The sequence below is a fragment of the Photinus pyralis genome, unplaced genomic scaffold (genome assembly GCF_008802855.1).
Source record: "Photinus pyralis isolate 1611_PpyrPB1 unplaced genomic scaffold, Ppyr1.3 Ppyr1.4_LG9, whole genome shotgun sequence".
NCBI lineage: Eukaryota > Metazoa > Arthropoda > Insecta > Coleoptera > Lampyridae > Photinus > Photinus pyralis.
In genome coordinates, this window is record NW_022170878.1 from 21,986,662 (window position 1) to 22,006,428 (window position 19,767).

The 19,767-nt window shown below is 41.5% G+C and overlaps 1 protein-coding gene and 1 long non-coding RNA gene across 2 annotated transcripts; both read left to right on the forward strand.

Moving 5' to 3' along the window:
• The first annotated feature begins 1,014 nt into the window (after positions 1-1,014).
• On the forward strand, positions 1,015-12,585 carry LOC116181048 (alcohol dehydrogenase 2-like). Its single transcript, XM_031501278.1, has 8 exons — positions 1,015-1,156; positions 1,950-2,142; positions 2,193-2,319; positions 6,917-7,062; positions 7,113-7,239; positions 11,801-11,907; positions 11,960-12,303; positions 12,350-12,585. The coding sequence occupies exons 2-8, from the start codon at positions 1,987-1,989 to the stop codon at positions 12,510-12,512; spliced, it is 1,170 nt and encodes a 389-aa protein (XP_031357138.1). The 5' UTR covers positions 1,015-1,156; positions 1,950-1,986; the 3' UTR covers positions 12,513-12,585.
• A 5,515-nt stretch (positions 12,586-18,100) lies between these two features.
• LOC116180870 lies at positions 18,101-19,329 on the forward strand. Its single transcript, XR_004147174.1, has 4 exons — positions 18,101-18,444; positions 18,491-18,590; positions 18,642-18,825; positions 18,873-19,329. It is a non-coding gene; the product is annotated as an uncharacterized LOC116180870 (long non-coding RNA).
• Positions 19,330-19,767: the final 438 nt, after the last annotated feature.

The window sequence follows — 19,767 nt, forward strand, 5'->3', positions numbered from 1 at the left end:
TCTGTGAGAACGACCATTTTGCCATCCACTTGATTGATTTTTGCATTCTTTGGCCTCTGCCAGTGAAAATTTCGGTTAGGTTATAAGTGGAATAAAAATGTGTATGTGTTTAAATTGTCAGAGATTAGGTCATCATCGAGTTCACTGCCCTAAACCACGGTAGTTGCTTTGTTATAAATGTGGCGCTACGAGCTTTATTGTAGGCGGCTGTGGTTTATGCTCGGGAAACGGTCCGAGGAACTCTCGGGAGGTTTCTTCAGTACAGACCTTTACAATTTTAAAAATGTCATCTAAACCGAAACTTGATTTTTTTATTAAAATATGTTGGAAATGAATTGCGACCGTATGTCCAAATTAGAATTTTAGATTCTGACACTTCACCCTCTTTTATAAATTCAGAAACTTTACTTTTTGTACCGTAGCAAATACCTTCGCAGACCGTTTTCACTTGAAGCTATCCCTTGATTTTATTGAAGAGAATCGATCGTTCCCCATCCCATTCGGGACATCTGTATCCTTGGGCCACCTCTGTTGCCAAATTTCGATATTGCCTCTAAATTATACGTTGATCTCATTTTCAGGTAGGTCGTAGAAAATAGTACCTAGTCATTATCACTTGCGTGTTTTTATGAATTTATAATAACACTAGCGCTATTATAAAATCCGTAATGCGTGGCGGCCACAACGGTTAGACGAACGACGACGACGGTGAATATGGATATGAATATACATGTAAAAGTGCATTTAAATTGTACAAAGACTGAGTTCTCACTTGGTAAACATAATGGTAAATGGGCTTTGTTAGGACGTGTAGTAAAATTATGTTGATATTGATAGTGTTGTACGGGGATTGATAAGTTATTTTACTTTATTGAATTTATGCAGTGCAGTTCAATGCCTCAAATAAAGCGGTTCATTTATTTAAATTAAATATAATAAATATAAATTATAAATCAAATAGCAAGTTACAACAGGCTTAAAGGTAGAAATTATGCTATTCTATTTATGCGTTCACATGGTAATTAAAATACTAATACGTATTGTTAGTACATACGCAACTTATATCAATGCCATAATTTTCTTATTTATCCAGACTAGCAGTTTACATAAATACAGGGGCTGCAGCAACTGTGTTAGCAGTTAATATATAAAAAAGGTATGTATTAAGCCTTGTTTATGTAATTTTTACATTATTAATAAATTTATTAAATGGGAAAGGTCAAAGCTCCGACTGTTGTTGATCTTTGATTTTTTAGAGAAGCATAAGATTTGGTGCTTCTAGAACTTTCTCTGAAAGGCAATAAACAACCCTGTAATAATTTGAATTATTAAACATAGTCCTCTGCTTTTTTAATTGGGATTAGATTTAAAAGGGTACATTTAATTGTAGGAGGGGCAGAGATTACTTGCATGTTATAATACTACTCGTATAGTAGAATATTGTCCTTAGTAACTTAGTTTGCGCACACGTCATCGGTGTATTATGACGTCATCACTATGTTAGCATCATGCAATCAATGGAAGAGAATACGAATGTAGGACACCCATTACATCAACTACTTCTATTGATCAATTACAAAAAAAAAAAGATTTGGCAGTTAATTGTAACGGGACGTCGTGTCTTTTACATAAAGAAAAAGTTACAAAAGAAATCATTTTCTTTGTTTCTTTGTGTTAATAACGCCCCGAAGTACTTAGCAGTAGAAATCGAGAAGCGACTGCAACCTAGATTTACTCCAAACTCGTGGTCCCAAACCGAATGACCAATTGCTCTCTCGGGAACGCGTCCCTACCCTTGCGATTTTACTAGGACCATCCCCAAAATGGTGCTAATAGGTTGAAGAGGCCTTTCATTGGTCAATTTGGATCCGGTTAAATTTGCAGAGTTTAATTATCAAGGCGGCTAATCGCAATTGATTCAGCGATAAATAATATAATAAACCCTTCAGCCTGGCAACCAAATCCTGTTGAAGCGCGCGAGACGCAATGGATCAAACAGTTATTTGGATTACTGCACTTTCCATCGCCTTGGTGATGGGAGAACATCAGCCCAACTTTAAAGGACAAATTGCTTTGATTACCGGTGCTGCCGACGGTCTTGGCTTCGAGTGCGCCCACCAACTTTTGAGGGATGGACTAAAGGTAATCGATGTCTAAAGTTCAATTTAACTCTCAGACAATGTAACATTAAGGGCGTTACCATCGTCGACACAAATCGGATAAAGGGAAGAGAGGCCGCAATGAAACTGAACGACGCATTTGGACCCGGTAGGGCGATTTTCATTCCGACGAATGTTTCGAATGAGGTCGAATTTGAAGGTAAATTTAGCTGCTTCTTTTTAAGGGTTGTGTGTTGCTATATGGGTAACTGACGCCCAGTTGCACAAAAAAAATAGTCCAGGATTATTGTCTAATCCGGTATTAAGACATTTGATTGGCTTTATATTGTAGTAGGCAGCCAATCAAATCTCAAAATTCTTGTTTAAACTCAGATTTGGCCAATAATGTAGGATTTTGATTATAATTCGCTTTCCTGCAACCGGCCATGACAACAATTAAAACAAAATTCCTGCAAGAAAGCCAAGCGTACAAAGCTTGTTTGTACATAATACTCTCAACGCAGGCGGTACAGTTACAGTTTCCCAATAATCAAGGTTTGCGACAGTATTAAAACTGATATAAAGACACTCGCTGACAACTTCAGGCAACTTTACTTTACACATACAAAACTGATTTGAATAAGATGACAAATTTTCTGTGGCTTTTCGGACGGTAGAAACTTTTAACTTTTAATAACAAAAAATCCTGAACGAAAGGGCTCGTTGTACTACAACGTTTGCTTTTTCAACTCGAGAAAACTTTTTCTAGAATCGGACAACACGCGTTAAACCTCTTAACACCACTTTGGTTAATTTGCTCCAGCACAAATTTATGTTAAAAATGACGAAATGCATCTTTAATTTAACAAAAAGGGCCAACTGCCAACTTTTATCCTCAAAGCTCTCTTTTCCTCTTAATTTTATCACTTTCGCCAAACTGCCTGCTAGAAAATCCGAAAGAGAACTAACGAAACTCGTTTCGTGGCGCCTTGGACGTTCCTTGGACCAAGATCGCTGGACAGAGTTGTTGAAAATCCCTCCTTACAGGGTCGATAACGTGTCAAGCGCATGCGTCAAGGTTATCATCAAGGACGGGAGCAATGGAAGTGTGTGGATTGTGGAGAACGACCTTCCGGCTTATGAGATTATTATGCCCGATAGGGATTCTACGCGTAATATGGATTAGTCTAATATAATTGAGTAGTGCACTTAACACTTTTCTGTCACATTGCATCAACAATTTGTCGAAGAAGTTATGTACTGCCCAATGTCAGGCTCTGACTTGCCCAAATAAAACTTGCTTGCGGTTCCTGCCATGCGCGGAACCACCGCAAAACGTGGCTGGCTACCTCCATTAAACCTACTCGCGTCCACTGTTTCTATAAAGCGGTACATATGCAATTTTACAACGTTCATACTAAAGGTTATTTTTACGAATGGTCTCATGGTGATGATGATTGTAGGGAAAGGGTCAATAAATTGTCCTTTATTGGGAGGTATTCCATATCTTCTACATACCCCCCCCCCCTCCAATCCCAGTGAGGCATTCTCCACCAACACCGTCTGCCTCAGCATTCTGAATACAATTTTCCGTAAAAGACACCACAGAACGAGACAGTGTTTGGGGGGTATGGAATACTCCCACTCTACGAAGAGTTTACTGATACGAATGATGTTATGGTGATAATGATGATTGTGGGAAATTCATTAAATGTTTCCTTACTGGGGGATATCTCAGACCCCCCGGTGCGGAATTTTCCACCAAAACCGTCTGCCCCACCACTCTGTATGCAATTTTCAGTAACACACCACAGAAGGTGGTGCCAGGTGATCTGGAGGGGGTGTGGAGTACCGCTCAGTAGAGAAACATTAAGTGACTTTCCCTACAGTTACCATTGTCACCAGGAGGTCATTCGTATAAATAACCTCTTTGTATGCTTAAATGACCTTTTCGTATAGTGGGGTATTCCATGGTCCCCAGACCCCCCCGGTGTTACATTCTCTCCCAAAACCATCTATCTCGCCATTCTGAGTCTAATTTTCGGTAAAACCCCACAGAACGCAGCATGTCAAAAAATGTTTCTGTACTGGGGGTAAATAATAAATAAAAATGATAAGTTCGTAATGTAAATGAACTTTCACGCACGTTTTATCAAGTATAATTTCTTTCGAACTACTCATTCGATCCACAACTAACTACCCGTTTCGGTTTTTTCTAGTGATTTTCGAAGGTGAACTTCGCCGCGCAAATTAAAATCGCGAAACACACTAAAAACTGAGTGTTCAGGACTCCTTAACTCTTAATGCCCGAAAAGCAATATGATTTTGGACCGCGTACGTGACGATCTCGTGGTCCCGAACCGAATGCCCTACTGATCTCTCCGGAACGCTTCCCTACTCTTACTAACAGCGCCCACAAAATGGTGCTATTAGGTGTCAATTTTGTTCCATTACCCAGAGGCTCTCTGCCATTACCCAATTGACTTCTTTTATGATCCCATAATGAGTAAAGCTTATTTAGCTGTTTCGGCTGTTTTCATTATGATCCAACCGTCCGTAACTTTTGAAATAAAATTATCATGACAGTAGGGAGTCAATTTTAAATAGTACTAAAAAAGGTTTGCAACCCCTGTAATCTAATGCACTGTTACAAGATCGAACCCGAAAGATCATGTTCTCCTAGCCTCTCAAATTCTCATGCTTCCATGTTTCTTTGGTTTCTTCGTTTCATATTATTCATCTGCTAGCTCTGTATTTTGTCTTTCCTCTTCTCCTTTTACTTTTGCTTCTTATGCTGCACATAACTTTGGGGTCAAAAAGACAGTTTCAGCATGCAAGGTTCGCATAGAAATAACTGTGACCTTTGCTAACTTGTCTGATGTTGTTTTGATGGAGATGGAAAGTTTTTGCTTTGAAGAATCCAGTCCGGTGTTTTGATCGGAACTGATTAATGACGTCATGATTAAATATAAATTGCATAATTTCACCGCAGTCATAATTACACCTTTTTTAGCGCATTTCCACAAAAATAAAAAAAAAATGCGCTATTGTGGCCACTTTGTCCGTCCGTCCGTCCGCTCGTTTTGCGACGCTACTAGTTCTTTATCTTAAGAGCTATTGTGCTACTTTTTTCGCTATTTGGTTCGTTATGGTGTCGAGTCTTGTACCAAGGAAGGATTTTTTTCTGTACCGCTTACAAAAAAAGTTATTGTAAAAAAAACAAAAAACCGTTTTTTACATGTTCCATAATTTTACACTTTTGCCGTTTATTAACGATCCTAGAGATCGTTTATAATTTTGCATTGCTATCTGTCGCCTGCCGGTTGGTCTCTCCGTCTGTTCCTTTGTCTGTCTGTCCATCTATCTGTCCGTGTGAACGATAACTTTGTTTAGAAATGTTCGATCGCTTTTACATCTCCGTTAGTTATGAACTGAATTGCATGAAATTCAATATGGGCATAGATTTAGCCATATAATACGCAATGCCAAAAGTTGAATCGAATCGATTCAAAATTCACAGTGCCCTTTTCGCATCTCGACCATTTATAAACCGAATTGCAAACTTTTTTACTTATAAAAGTATTTGAATGAAATTTGATACATAGGCACTTGGAATAAAGGAAAATCAAACGCCAATTTCAAAATTTGGTTTTGCGCATGCGCAGTGCCAACTTTTTTATTTATGGAAGAATTTAAACGAAATTTGATACATAGGCACTTGGGATAAAGGAAAATCAAACGCCAATTTCAAAATTTGGTTTTGCGCATGCGCAGTGCCAACTTTTTTATTTATGGAAGAATTTAAACGAAATTTGATACATAGGCACTTGGGATAAAGGAAAATCAAACGCCAATTTCAAAATTTGGTTTTGCGCATGCGCAGTGCCAACTTTTTTATTTATGGAAGAATTTAAACGAAATTTGATACATAAGCACTTCGAATAAAGGAAAATCAAACGCCAATTTCAAAATTTGGTTTTGCGCATGCGCAGTGCCAACTTTTTTATTTATGGAAGAATTTAAACGAAATTTGATACAGAAGCACTTCGAATAAAGGAAAATCAAACGCCAATTTCAAAATTTGGTTTTGCGCATGCGCAGTGCCAACTTTTTTATTTATGGAAGAATTTAAACGAAATTTGATACATAAGCACTTCGAATAAAGGAAAATCAAACGCCAATTTCAAAATTTGGTTTTGCGCATGCGCAGTGCCAACTTTTTTATTTATGGAAGAATTTAAACGAAATTTGATACATAGGCACTTGGAATAAAGGAAAATCTAGCGCCAATTTCAAAATTTTATTTTGCGCATGCGCCGTGCCAACTTTTTTATCTATGGAACTATTTAAGTGAAATTTGATACTTAGGCGCTTGGAACAAAGGAAAATCTAACATTAGTTTAAAATTTAGGTTTGCGCATGCGCAGTTCCAACTTTCTTATTTAGAAAAGCATTGAAATGAAATTCTTCTCATAAACTGAAATTGAAGTAGCACGACAAAAATGGATTGCCCATGTGCAACGCTATCTTTCATATTTGTGGGCGGATTTTTACGATTTGAACAGAAGTTGCATCTTACAAATGGGAAATGAATGCAAGTGGAAATGCGCTTTATGTAAATCGTTTACGATTACTTTTTAACTTGTTTTCTATTGTCGCGAACCGCAGTGTGTTCAGGCGTATAACGTCCGGTTAGATTTGCAACGATTATTTATCAAGGTTGCTATTACACTACACTTGCAAATTACCGATAATAAATATAATAAGTCTGACAATTAGATCAAGTAAGAGCGCGTGAGACACAATGTATCGAACAGTGTTTTGGATTACTGCTGCACTTTCTATCGCCATGGTATTGGGAGAAAAGCAGCCCAAATTTGAAGGAAAAATTGCTTTGATCACCGGTGCGGCCGATGGTCTTGGTTTCGGGTGCGCCAACCAACTCCTAAAGGATGGACTAAAGGTAATCGCTCTCCAAGGTTCAATTCCACTATCTGACAGTGTAACATTAAGGGCGTTACCATCATCGACATAAATCGGATGAAGGGAAAGGAGGCCGCAATTAAACTGAACGACGCGTTTGGACCTGGTAGGGCGATTTTCATTCCCGCTGATATTTCGAATGACACCGAATTTGAAGGTAAATTTAACCTAAATTTTAAGGGTTGTATTTTGTTATGTGGGTTTATTATTGTGCCAGACGGTGGTATCCAGGATTTTGGTATGGTGAACCATCCTTACTTGCTCCTCCAAGTAAGCGCTCCTTCGTCTTTATGTATGCCTTGCGTTGACAAATAACGTGGTGTGGTGTTTCTTCTTCTTCTTCGCCACAACTCCTGGATAACGGGCTGTCGGTCAGTACCTCATCGTGTTGCGTAATAAGTTCCTCCAGGTTTGGGAATGAATACCAGTTTTTAGGGCAAAACTTCCCCTTAGTAACGAGGTTAGCAGGTCGAGGTCTTGTTGTAGTACAGCAGGAAAGATTACATCCATCCCTGTTCCTCCTGAGAAGTGGTTCCAGAGTAATTGGTCGCCCGCCTCAATTTGAGCGAGGGTTTTTGATCCCAGAAAGTGTGATTAAAGCAAAAGCTTCACGTTCTCCTTTGCGGTCTTTGTAGTTATACTTATAACCCCCTCCAATTTTTTTAACAAACCGATTCTACCCTCTGTTCCTTTCTTAAAGCTCTTTGAAGTTTGTTACCTTTTGTAATTTATTCTTTCTCGCAGTACCTCCCCTACGAGTCACGTTTTGCTATTCTTATGGCCTTATTGTATTCGGTGAGTGTGGTTCGGTTTGAACCCGCACTTTATTTGAGGTTCTCCCTTATTTTGTGGGACAGTTTGTCTCATTTGATAGCCACGCGAAGGTTTGATTCCATGACCTCCAGTTCCCCCGGTTATTGGCTCTTGAGGGACCGTTCTCGAGATTGACTTATAGATTCTCTCTATAGAGGTACCATTGTTTTTTTTTGGGATTTCTATATACAGTTGCAGTTAAATTGTTAAAACGAACAGATCTATGGTCGGATCGCTATCCCAGTAATGGCTCTTCTGACGCATACCATTTGTCTACTGAGCTGCAAGCAGTCTTACATTTGCTATTTCTAGATTATTGTTGACAATGTGATCTAGGAGACAATCACCTCTTCTGGTGATGTCATTGCGGGGCCCATACAGTGTGGTGCGCATTGGAATTACATCAGAAAAGAAGTTGCCATTCTTTCTGCTGACAATGCTTCACCAGTTTGCTAACTTCTATGGTGGTTATGGTTGCTAGGCAGATCCGAGCACAAGCCTCCTCTCGCTCCCATTCCTTTCCACTGTCAGCACTACTGCTACCAGCTCTCTACAACAGAATCCCCATAGGTAGTGGTAGTGGTACTGACTTAATGGGATTTCAGACGAAAATGTACGATGTGCGATTGAATTTGACTGGATCAGTAATAAGCCGCACTTCTTTCAGACCCAGGTCTCGTATTAGCCCTTTGTAGGTCCAAGGTTCTTGTACTACGGCTACATATCAATATGATATTTTGTCATGTATGCACAGAGGGTGAAAGATACCCCCTTACTGGATCAGGTTAATTTATGCTAGTTTTTCCATAAGGAAAATAATAAAAAACCGTGATACTTACTGAAGTGCGGTGGTTGGCACAGTTGGAGTTTGGGTTTGAACGTCACCCTGATGAAGTTTTCATTAGGCCGATGGTTGCAAGTAGCTCCCAGGAATTTTGGCTAATTATTATTATTATCATTATTTGGTCCACAAGGACAATAATAGTTTTTCCCTTGGAATGCCCGCCATCCTGTCCACCACACGCCAATTGCTGGTTATTAGATCACCATTTTGGATTTCGAACAATTTCATGATTTTATTTGTTTCTGCTTGGGCCCGGAGTATCCAGGCGTGTACCCTTAATGGTGTTGGGAGGTTCTTCGCCTTGACGCATAGCAGTTTCGCCCCCTCCCACGGAGCTACTTTCGCTAGCTCCGACCTCAACTGGTCCACCGAAACCTGGTGAACGCGCTCCCCCATCGGCGGCACCACCCAGTGAATTTGGGCGAATTGGACAAAGCGGCGACTCTGTCAAGGATTCAGGCTTTGATTTGCTTGTCGCCTCTTCTAACAGCGTCCCTCCAGATATTCATGGAAAAAAGTCATTTTGAAGCCTGTAGCTGAATCCCTAAAGGTTCTGGTACCCTTTACGGTCTCAGTTTTTCCCTTTTTCGAGCTGCTTTCCTGCTCTGCCATCAGACCGGTGCCGATTTTACGCTCCAGTCTTCAATGCAGACTTTCCCTCCCCCATCTCTCCCTCCACATTCGTCTTGGAGAGGAGATTGAACGTCACCCTGGTGAAGGTCTCATTGGGCCGATGTTTTCAAGTGGCCCCTAAGAAGTTTGGTTTACAAGGACAATCAAAGTTTGTCCCATGGAGTGCTCGCCATCCTGTCCACCACACGCCAATTGCTTGTTGTTACATCAACATTTTGGATTTCGATTCTTTTCAGGACCTTCTCCATTTCTACTTGAGCCCCGGTGATTCAGGCATGGGAGGTTCTTCGCTTTTACAAATCGACATTTCTTCCCCTCCCGCGCTACTCCCGCCCCTGCCACGAAACCTGGTCCTACGCATATGATCAACAACGCTCCCCCTCTATGGCGACACTCCGTGAATTTCTGCGTAATGGAGAAAGCGTCGACTCTGTCAAGGATCTAGGCTTTGGTTCGCCCCATCTCCTCTTCCAACAGCGTCCCTCCAGGTCATCATGGACAAAGGTCATTTTGAAGCTGTTGTTCTGGTATCCTTTACGGTCTCGGGGTTTGGCTTTTTCGAGCTACTTCTCTGCCCAGCCATCAGACTGGTGTCGCTTTTACGCTCCAGTCTTCAGTGCAGACTTGGCAGGTCGGCAGATGCAAGGTCAGGTTGCCTTAAGTCTTCTGGTTCCGAATGGTCTCATTTTTTTAGCTTTCGCCCGCGCTGTTCCGGAGAGTTTTTTAAGCATTCCAGTACCAGATGCTTTTGGAGTAGTTCGTTGTGTTTTCTCCTTGGCCAAATGAGTCCCACGAGTAGGAGGGAGAGAAATGCCTACACGCGCTGAGCCTTCTGCAACCGTGTAAGGCGACCGCTGCTCCGAGGTTGGGGCCGGTAGTTGTTGATCCCCTATTCAGTCACGCATTCCCTCGGTCCGGACCTATGACTCTTAGGATTTAGGTTATTTGCTGAAGTTGTCTCTTCTTGGCCCCCCTGAGCCCTCCATAGTCGTGTATTGTACATCGACATGGTTGACGCACATCGACTACATGACTTTGGCACCGTTTAACACCGCGCACAGTGCACACCCTTGGCCACGACACGTCGGCCGGGAGATACCGCTGGTCCGCGATGCTGTCTTTGGTTGCTGCTTGCTCACTAGTTTTCATTGCATATTATTAAAGAGTACACTTTTTAGCGCACTTCCACAAAAATAAAAAAAAATGCGCTATTGTGACCACTTTGTCCGTCCGTCCGTCCGCCCGTCCGTCCGCTCGTTCGTTGAGACGCTACTAGTTCTTTATCTTAAGAGCTATTGTTCTACTTTTTTCGCTATTTGGTTCGTTATGGTGTCGAGGCTTGCACCAAGGAAGGAATTTTTTTCTGCGTTTATTGCTAAAAAAGTTATTTTAAAAAAACCAAAAAACCGTTTTTTACATGTTCCATAATTTTACACTTTTGCCGTTTATTAACGATCCTAGAGATCGTTTATAATTTTGTATTAGGTACTGTTTGTCGTCTGTCTATTGGTCTGTTCGTCTGTTCCTCTGTCTGTCTGTCCCTCTATCTGTCCGTGTGAACGATAACTTTGTTTAGAAATGTCCGATCGCTTTGAAATCTCCGTTAGTTCGATAGATAGATAGAATCGATTCAAAATTCACAGTACCCTTTTCGCATTTCGACCATTTACAAACCGAATTGCAAACTTTTTTATTTATAAAAGTACTTGAATGAAATTTGATACATAGGCACTTGGAATAAATGAAAATCAAACGCCAGTTTGAAAATTTTATTTTGCGCATGCGCAGTGCTAACTTTTTTATTTATGGAAGCATTTAAATGAAATTTGATACATAGGCGCTTGGAAAATCTAACGTTAGTTTCAAAATTTAGATTTGCGCATGCGCAGTTCCAACTTTCTTATTTAGAAAAGCATTGAAATGAAATTCTTCTTATAAACTGAAATTGAAGCAGCACGTCAAAGATGGATTGCACATGTGCAACGCTATCTTTCATATTTGGGGCCGGATTTTTACGATTTTAACAGAAGTTGCATCTTACAAATGGGAAATGAATGCAAGTGGAAATGCGTTTTTTGTAAATCGTTCACGATTACTTTTTAACTTGTTGATTTCTTGATATCACTTTCTTCAGGCGACTTTTTCCCTTGAACGGCTCTGCCTGCTAGAAAATCCGAAAGAGAACCAACGAAACTCGTTTAATTAACCTTCTGTACCAGGAATCTTACACCACCTGTTCCATCTCTAGTTCTAACACCTCTCCTGATGATTGAATTTTGAAGATCCATTGGGGCGACCCCATTTTATAATAACCTTTTACTCCAACACACATGTTACCTCGACGGTTTGACATGGGAAGAAGTTCGTGACTACAATCGTTTCATTTACAGTTTCAATGCGGCTGAGATATGTGTAATTCTTGTTTTAGTCGCATTCCAAGTTTCAATGAAGCACTGGAAACGTCTAGACATTGTCGTTAATAACGCCGGAATTGTGAACGAAAACAACTGGAGGTTAGCCGTGAATGTAAATGCAGTAAGTTACCAAGGTTTAAACCGTACCCAGCAATTTATAATCCACACCTAAGATAGGCACACTCAAGGGGACCCTTCTCGGATTTAAATACATGAGCAGCGCCAAAGGTGGACGAGGAGGAGTAATATTGAACATGTCATCGCTTGCCGCCATTGTCGCGCCCGATTTCTTCCCAGTGTACACGGCGACTAAAAGTTTTATAATAGGCCTTGGACGTTCCCTGGGTCAAGATCTTTACTACGAGCATAACCGCGTGCGGGTGGTCACGCTGTGCCCCGGTTTCACGAAAACGGACCTGATCGCACCGGAACGATTTGTAAACTCGCTGTCAGACGCATTGAGCCCGTACGTCAAGCAATCGGCTCTGGAAGGCCTGAAGAATTTTCCGACGCAAGCGTAAATTGTTCGCCGGAGAGAGCTGTTGAAAATCGCATCTTTGTAGTGTCGATAACGTGTCGCGCGCATGCGCAAAGGTTATCAAGGACGGGAGCAATGGAAGTGTGTGGATTGTGGAGAACGACCTTCCGGCTTACGAGATTATTATGCCCGATAGAGATTCTATGCGTAAAACGGATTCGTACGATGTAGCAGACTACATTTACTAATCGTTCATTTAATACTTTTCTTTCTTGTTAACAAAGCAATAAATATACCTTAGTCACTAGGTATAAAACGTTCCACACGACCATGTTGGGAATGTGATAATCTTCGTGATTGGGCAACTCATCTATCCTTCTAGTTGTCCCTATTCAGATCCATGTGGTTTATTCTTACCTTTTATTGTATGAAAATGATCGAGCGATGAACTTTGTATTTATATCGACTGCATTCAAACTAGCTCTTCGCTTCAGCAATACGAGTTACGAGTATAATTTGGAAATCTTTAAATGTTCGTTTTTATTTAATATTTGCAAGTTCTGCAATAACTGTTTACAGAGAGTTATTAATTATTAATCAGGAAGCGAAATTTAACGTAATCCTTTTGTTTCTTTTGTTGGTAAGTAGTGGTTGAGTAGGTGTGTGCTTGTATGCAATCAAAAACTAATGTTGCTAATTGTTTCGATTTGTAGAATATATGTTATGCGTCTAGGGGTACAGGGAGGAAAAAAGATAATCTAATAGGTTATCTGACCCCGAATGTATTGATTATGGTGTAGGAACCAATCATCAATAATGAAAAAAACTATCATTATTTTTAGACCACGGCTAAACCGAACCTAGTTAATTTTCGAATTATAGTTGCTTCGAAATATAAATATCACACAACAAACATTACTAATATACGTAACCTCTAGCCTGTAATACCCTTAAAATCTCACTCCAAGAACAGTGGTGGACATCGATATCAATACAAAGGTTATTAAAGGCAATACTGCATATACTGGCGATAACAACATAACGTTTGTATTCCTTTTAGATATCCAAAAAGTGTAAGGAGTAGTCCTGAAAGGATTTACTCACCATACGCGCCCATTTGTAATTGTATAATTTTATGCGATAGTTCTTCAAAAGCGACTTGAAGCTGCGCTGATTGAGGAACGGATCAATCCCTCGGAGTATGTATTCTTGGAAAATCTATTTTAGAAAAAAGAAGAGAATTATAGAAGAATGGATGTATAAATTACCAGAAGTGTTGTGTTGTTGAAGTCTAAGCAACTCAAGGTACAATGAAGAAAAGCGTTAGAGCAGTAGAAGAAGAAACTTGAAACTTGAAACTTTGACATATGCCTGGCGTCGCCGCCTCTCCCAGGATTTAGTCAACTGTCGTGAGGATGCGTCCCTGGTAGACACTATCAGGGACGTTTCTCCACTACTTTGTTGCCATCGCGCTGGGCCGCGACATATGCCAAACAATGTGGTGGATTTTGTGGATTGGGGGGGTTGTGGGGGGGCGGCTAACTGGGTGTTATCCGACCCGAACGGGTACGGCCACAGCTTCGCCACTGGTATTCTGCCTTAGAGGGAACTCTGCTTTCTAGTGACAGCTTCTTCTCCGGGCGTTCATTGGCTTCCGATGTTCCTATCCTTTGGTCTCGTTCCCTTCCCTGTTTTCCCTCGTGTTAGGCTCTTTTTATTGTTGTCCTCTCCCCGCATTACTTTCTGTCCCCTTTTCCTCCTCCCCTTGGCTACTTGTCCCTGTGGCTGATTCTTCCTCCACCTCCAGTATTCTTCTGCTTTCTTTCTTCCTTTGATGTTTGTCTCTGCTATTCTCTTCCCACCTTCCCATGGTAATCCCCGAGACCTCTACCGTTTGGTTTATGGTGGTGTTCCATGTTTGGCAGGGTCGGCCTACCTTCCATTCCGAGGCACATAGAATCTTGGCAGCCCGAATGATATGGTCTTTGTTCCTCCTGTTGGTATGTCCCCAGTATCTCATCTGCCTCATCTTCAGTCTCCTGGCAAACGTCTTTTCCTCTAATAGTTCCCAGAATCGATGTCGAAAGAAAAGGGGCAAACATCGACCTGCAATGTTAAAGCCCCAGAAGTCACAGTTTCTGCACTCAATAGTTCAATTTGTGTGTGTAGACGGTTTAGTGGATGGAAAATCAGAAGAATGCCAGAGCCGGTCCAATTCCATTTAATAAATGTCAGGTAAGCAGTTTTCTTGACCTGTGCGCCTATTACCGACGATTCGTGGTCGGTTTTGCCACAATTTCTGAAGCTCAGACTCGCCTTACTGAAGATGCCAACGTTTTTGATTGGACAAAAGAATGTTCCGCTGCTTTTCAGGAGTTGAATAGGTTGTCCTATGTTGGATACAGAGTTGGACTGGGTCACTGGGTCAACTGGGTCACCTGGGTCACTAAATTAAACTGGGTCACTGGGTCGCTGGGTCACGTCATACTCTTTTCAGTTAGACCCAGTGACCCAGTTTGACCCAGTTTGACCCAGTGACCCAGTTTGACCCAGTGACCCAGTTTGACCCAGTGACCCAGTTTGACCCAGTTGTCCAGTTTGACCCAGTTTGACCCAGTGACCCAGTTTGACCCAGTTTGACCCAGCGACCCAATTTCACCCGGGGACCCAATTCGACCCAGTCACCTAGTTTGATCGAATAACGCAGTTAAGTCAGTGCCCTCGGTTCAAGTGTACAGATTATGAAATAAATGAAATGCTGGTTTGTTGAAAATAATACTCGATTGCTTGACAACTGCCATTTCTGTGATGTTTGCTTTAATACTGCCGTAAAAAACTTTCCATGTCCCGAAATGTATTAGAATAATGTTATTTATTTGCTTCAGGGCTTACCAGATTGCTTACAGGTGTTCATTCACATTTAATTTTTTTCTACTCGTTAGCTTAATCCAAATAAATCTTTTCTCTAAATACTTTCATTGATTACTTGACTACAAACTATAAATAAATGCATTTGATTTTTTTAGGTATTAGTTCTCTTGAATGAAATTGGGCTACGTGCTTGTTGCCGAATATTATTGAGGAAGTTTTTTTAAAAATTAAAGGTTACTTGAAATTGTTTTGGATGATACCTAACAATAATTTAATTACTGGGTCACCGGGTCACGACGGGTCACTGAGTAAAGCTGGGTCAAGATGGGTCACTGGGTCAAGCTGGGTCACCGGGTCAAGATGGGTCACTGGGTCAAGCTGGGTCACCGGGTCAAGCTGGGTCACCGGGTCAAACTGGGTCACCGGGTCAAGCTGGGTCACCGGGTCAAGCTGGGTCACTGGGTCAAACTGGGTCAAGCTGGGTCACCGGGTCAAGCTGGGTCACCGGGTCAACTGGGTCACCGGGTCACTGGGTCACCGGGTCACTGGGTCAGTAAACTAACTGGGTCACCGGGTCACTGGGTCACTCTATGCTTGACCCAGTCCAACTCTGGTTGGATACTTCATTACAGTATTTTCTAAGCCGGAACGCAATTATTGTGTTACCCGACGAGAGCTATTGGCGGCTGTAAAATCGATCGAGCACTTCTACAACGAAGGAAACCTTATGTTAAGGAGGGATCATACAATTACCAAATTTCAAAAATCCAGAAGGCTAAATTGCAAGATGGATCGAAAGAATAAATTTCAAGGTTGCACCTTAACCGGGAGGGGCAAGCGTTACAATAACCCCTCCCGGTTTACTTAGGTCATAGGCAGATCCCTGGTGTGGTGCTAGGTCTCTTACTTGGGCGCTAGGTAGTGCTAGGTATATGCTTTCCGGTGCTAAAATTTCAAGGTCGTACCTTCACCGGGAGGGGCAAGCGTTACAAGAGCCCCTCCCGGTTTACTTAGATCATAGACACATCCCTGGTGTGGTGCTAGGTCTCTTACTAGGGTGTTAGGTAGTGCTAGGTAAATGCTTTCCGGTGCTAAAATTTCAAGGTCGTACCTTCACCGGGGGGGGGGGGGGAGTGTAACGGACACCATCGGACTGCTGATGCATTGTCACCTTGCCCTCTGGTTTGTATTCTTTGTAGTAGGGCAGAACTAAAGATGGCACCTGTGTGTAGATCGACGCTGGTGGCAGATAGCCGTAGTGGCATGTGAACAAGAAACTGTTCCGGATTTGAAACCCATTATTGGGTGGAAGAAAAATGGACGGCCACTCGATTGGCAAGAGGCAGTGCGAAGATTTACCGGGCACATGGGATTCGTTGGTGACAGAACGATATTCTAAAACGTATTCTGGAGAGAGCGATAGGCAAATATAGAGGCCACAGTTGGTGATTCCGAGGAGGAGAGTTCCAGAAGTTGCACGAGGGAATGGTCACTTGGTAAGAAAGACGACTCTGGAAAAATTACCCCAAAGGTGTTGTGGGGAGTTGAAGAGTGGTGCAGCAAATGCACAACTTGTGCAGTCAGCAAGGGTCCGCAGAGCCGACCAGCAGTTCCTATGAGACAGTATAACGTGGGAAGCCCATTTGAGAGAGTAATATCTGTTAAAGAATCGGATTACCAGGAATACCCTACAGGATTGGAGGACGAATATGGTTCAGGCGGAGATACGAAACGTTGCAGTACCTAAGTTAAGCTTGGATTTGATGGTCTCGAAAGTTCGTAACATGCTAGAGATAATCTTGCGCGAGGCCGGTGTGGAAATCGTGGTGTGCGAGACCAGTAGAGTGTTCCTCCTCCAAAAATGGATCGTGTTATAGAGCTGCAACTTGTCCTTTCCTTCATGATCCTCGGCCCGATATCTTGGAGTTCAAGACGAAACAGGTTCTAAGAAGGGGACAATGTAGCGGCCAAGTGAGTCGACAGTGTGGACAAGAGAATTCACTAAGTCAGCTTTTGTAGGGATACTATGAAAATCGCGTAAATTTTACAAGATGACGGGTTTATGCGGGGATTCTGAAAGCTCAGGATACTTTGGTACTTTCCCACCTGTGTCGTTTGATCCTTTCTATTTCACGATGTTTCGGGCAATTCATAACGTAATTAAATGCATCTTGCGCTTTTTTGACCTTTTAAACCCACCGTTGTAGAGTGTTTAAATCTGTGGTAATATGTCATTGCCTTTAGTGAGTACCCTCTTCCTTAGGTTATACGTATAACACATTCCTTCCGTTGTTCTTTGTTTGTCTTTAATTTATTGTCAGTCATCGACACTGGATCTAGACAAGGTTGTAGCGACCCACATATAGCATAATCCTAAAATCCTCCTCGTTATATTGAGCAACATTTATTTTGTTTCTGTTAATTATACCTAGTGATGTTAAATTACACGTTTTTTTAAAGTGCGTAATATTACGTATAAAATTACCAATTGTTTATGTTCTTTATGTATTTTATGTAATTTATGTAATTTATGTAACTTACCATTTTTTTTTAAAAACCGTAATTTTACAGTAAAATTACCTGTCATTTATGTTTTTTATGTTTTTTTTAAATATTCCATAAACCTTTTTCAATTTTGTGAGTGTTTGAAAACAAAAACACTTGTTAAATTATATATTTCGGTGTATTAAATAAAATACCCAAGCAGTGGGTATTTCGCCATCACGCGTCGTTTGGAAGAAGAAGGTCCAGATCGCGAATTACATGCTGTATCATCTTCATTAAACCTAAACTAGATTCAACGGTGAATCGTTTACGTTGGTAGTACCGTTGATGGTCTGTGGTAGTACCGATCAAAATGTATCAAATAGGTAACTTACAAAAATTACGGTTTTTTTAAATAAAAAACGTAAGTTACGTAAATTTCATAAAAGACATAAATTACGTAAAAAACCGACCTCTTGTAAGTTACGCGTAATATAACCGTTTTTTTATGTAACTTATAAATCGTTATTTTACAATCCACATCACTAATTATACCGCATCATTAAATCCGCTGAGAAAATGTATGCAGGTTTGTATGCTAATTAACTAACGCGTTTTTTAACACCGAAGATATCAAGGCTGACACCTCAAGATTTTGTTCCATTCAAAATGATCACTTCGATGGTACTCTTAGCAATTGGTAGTGCGCGATGGATGACATCGGCCCACTCGTTTAGGGTTGCGAATAAAATTGCCTTGGTGACGGGTGGCACCAGAGGCATCGGGTTTGATGTCGCGGGTGAACTTTTGAAAAACGGCGCCAAGGTAAGCTGGAAATGAGACTTTGGCCTTAATGGACATTTGCCTTCAGGGGGTTAGTTTGGTGGCGGTTAACGCCAACAGAGGTCGTGATCAATAATGCTGGCATTTCCAATGAAACGAACTGGAAGGGTGTAATCGACACGAACGTGGTAGGTAAGCACCGAGTTCGGCAATACAGCAATCTAAAAACTGTTTCCTAGTACGGTACTCTGCAGGGAACTCTTCTGGGTTTTCAATACACCATCACGCGGTTCGCGTTGTTAGAGTCTGTCCGGGACCGACCAAGACGCAACTACTCAGTGATGTCGAGACGCTTACCAATACTCTGGCTCCTAACACGTCGGCGTTAACAACCGAATTTCTAAGTCGGTTAGCGTTCCAGTCGTAAGTATCTGCTAGTATCGAAAATCGCGCTAGTTATTCCTCCGTAGGACAAGGCACGTTGCAAAAACTATTTGTGCCGTTATCAAGAATGGAAGTAACGGTAGCATCTGGGTAATCGATGGTGATGGTAATCCGTCCTTTGAGGTGGAGTTTCCTGGAGCGAAGGCTATGAAAAAACCCAACTGAATGTACCTGGAGGCTGTCATGACCGTGTAATAGAATAACACCATCTTCTAAGTTACAAGAGGCACACAGGAATTATTTTTACTCTTCGATTTTGTTTATCTCTAATCCAAACTGTGTTTTTGTAAAACAACTATCTAGCAGTTTACCTCGAACCTTAAAGGTTTGAAGTTCAGATTGAAGTGAGGTGGGGGAAGATGTATAACCAAATTTGCAGCGTATTGTTTTAAAATTGCAGCGCATTGTTCCATTTTTGCTTGCGATTTGTTTCCAATACTGGCGTTTGTTTATGAATAAAGCTTTGGCTTAAGTTGACGAGAATCTGGACGTTTTGGTGGGCTCTCCAGAATCATACGCGAGGCTGTGGTATTGAACCATGCACCCCCAGGTGCAGAGTCTAGAACTACCTTGTTCGTTGCGCTGTTGGTTAATGATGGGCCCTTTTTCGGTTGTGGTGTCGGTGAAATGGAAACATGCGCATCTGGGATCTACCCTTCTGGTGTGGCAGAAGTTGCCGGGGCGTCGGTTGTTCTCGAGTACTTTTCCATACTTCTCGGATTTAGGTAATAAGATGTTTGGAGGTGATTATCTTTGTCCTTGAGACCGTTTTGCGAATGCGGAGATACGGTGGGTCGTTATACCTCCACCTGAATAGTTCTGGGGGCCTGCTGGATTGGAAAAATCTGCATCTGCTGACTTGCTCGCACACCTGGATGTCTAATGCTAGCTGGCTTTACAGTTTCAATTTTTGTTTAATAG

Bases quoted from the DNA above. Each gene is read 5' to 3' on its own strand.
- LOC116181048 (XM_031501278.1), top strand. From the start codon at position 1,987: ATGGATCAAACAGTTATTTGGATTACTGCACTTTCCATCGCCTTGGTG. The intron at 2,143-2,192 runs GTAATCGATGTC...TGTAACATTAAG, and splicing joins TTTTGAGGGATGGACTAAAG to GGCGTTACCATCGTCGACAC. The intron at 7,240-11,800 runs GTAAATTTAACC...TTCTTGTTTTAG, and splicing joins GAATGACACCGAATTTGAAG to TCGCATTCCAAGTTTCAATG.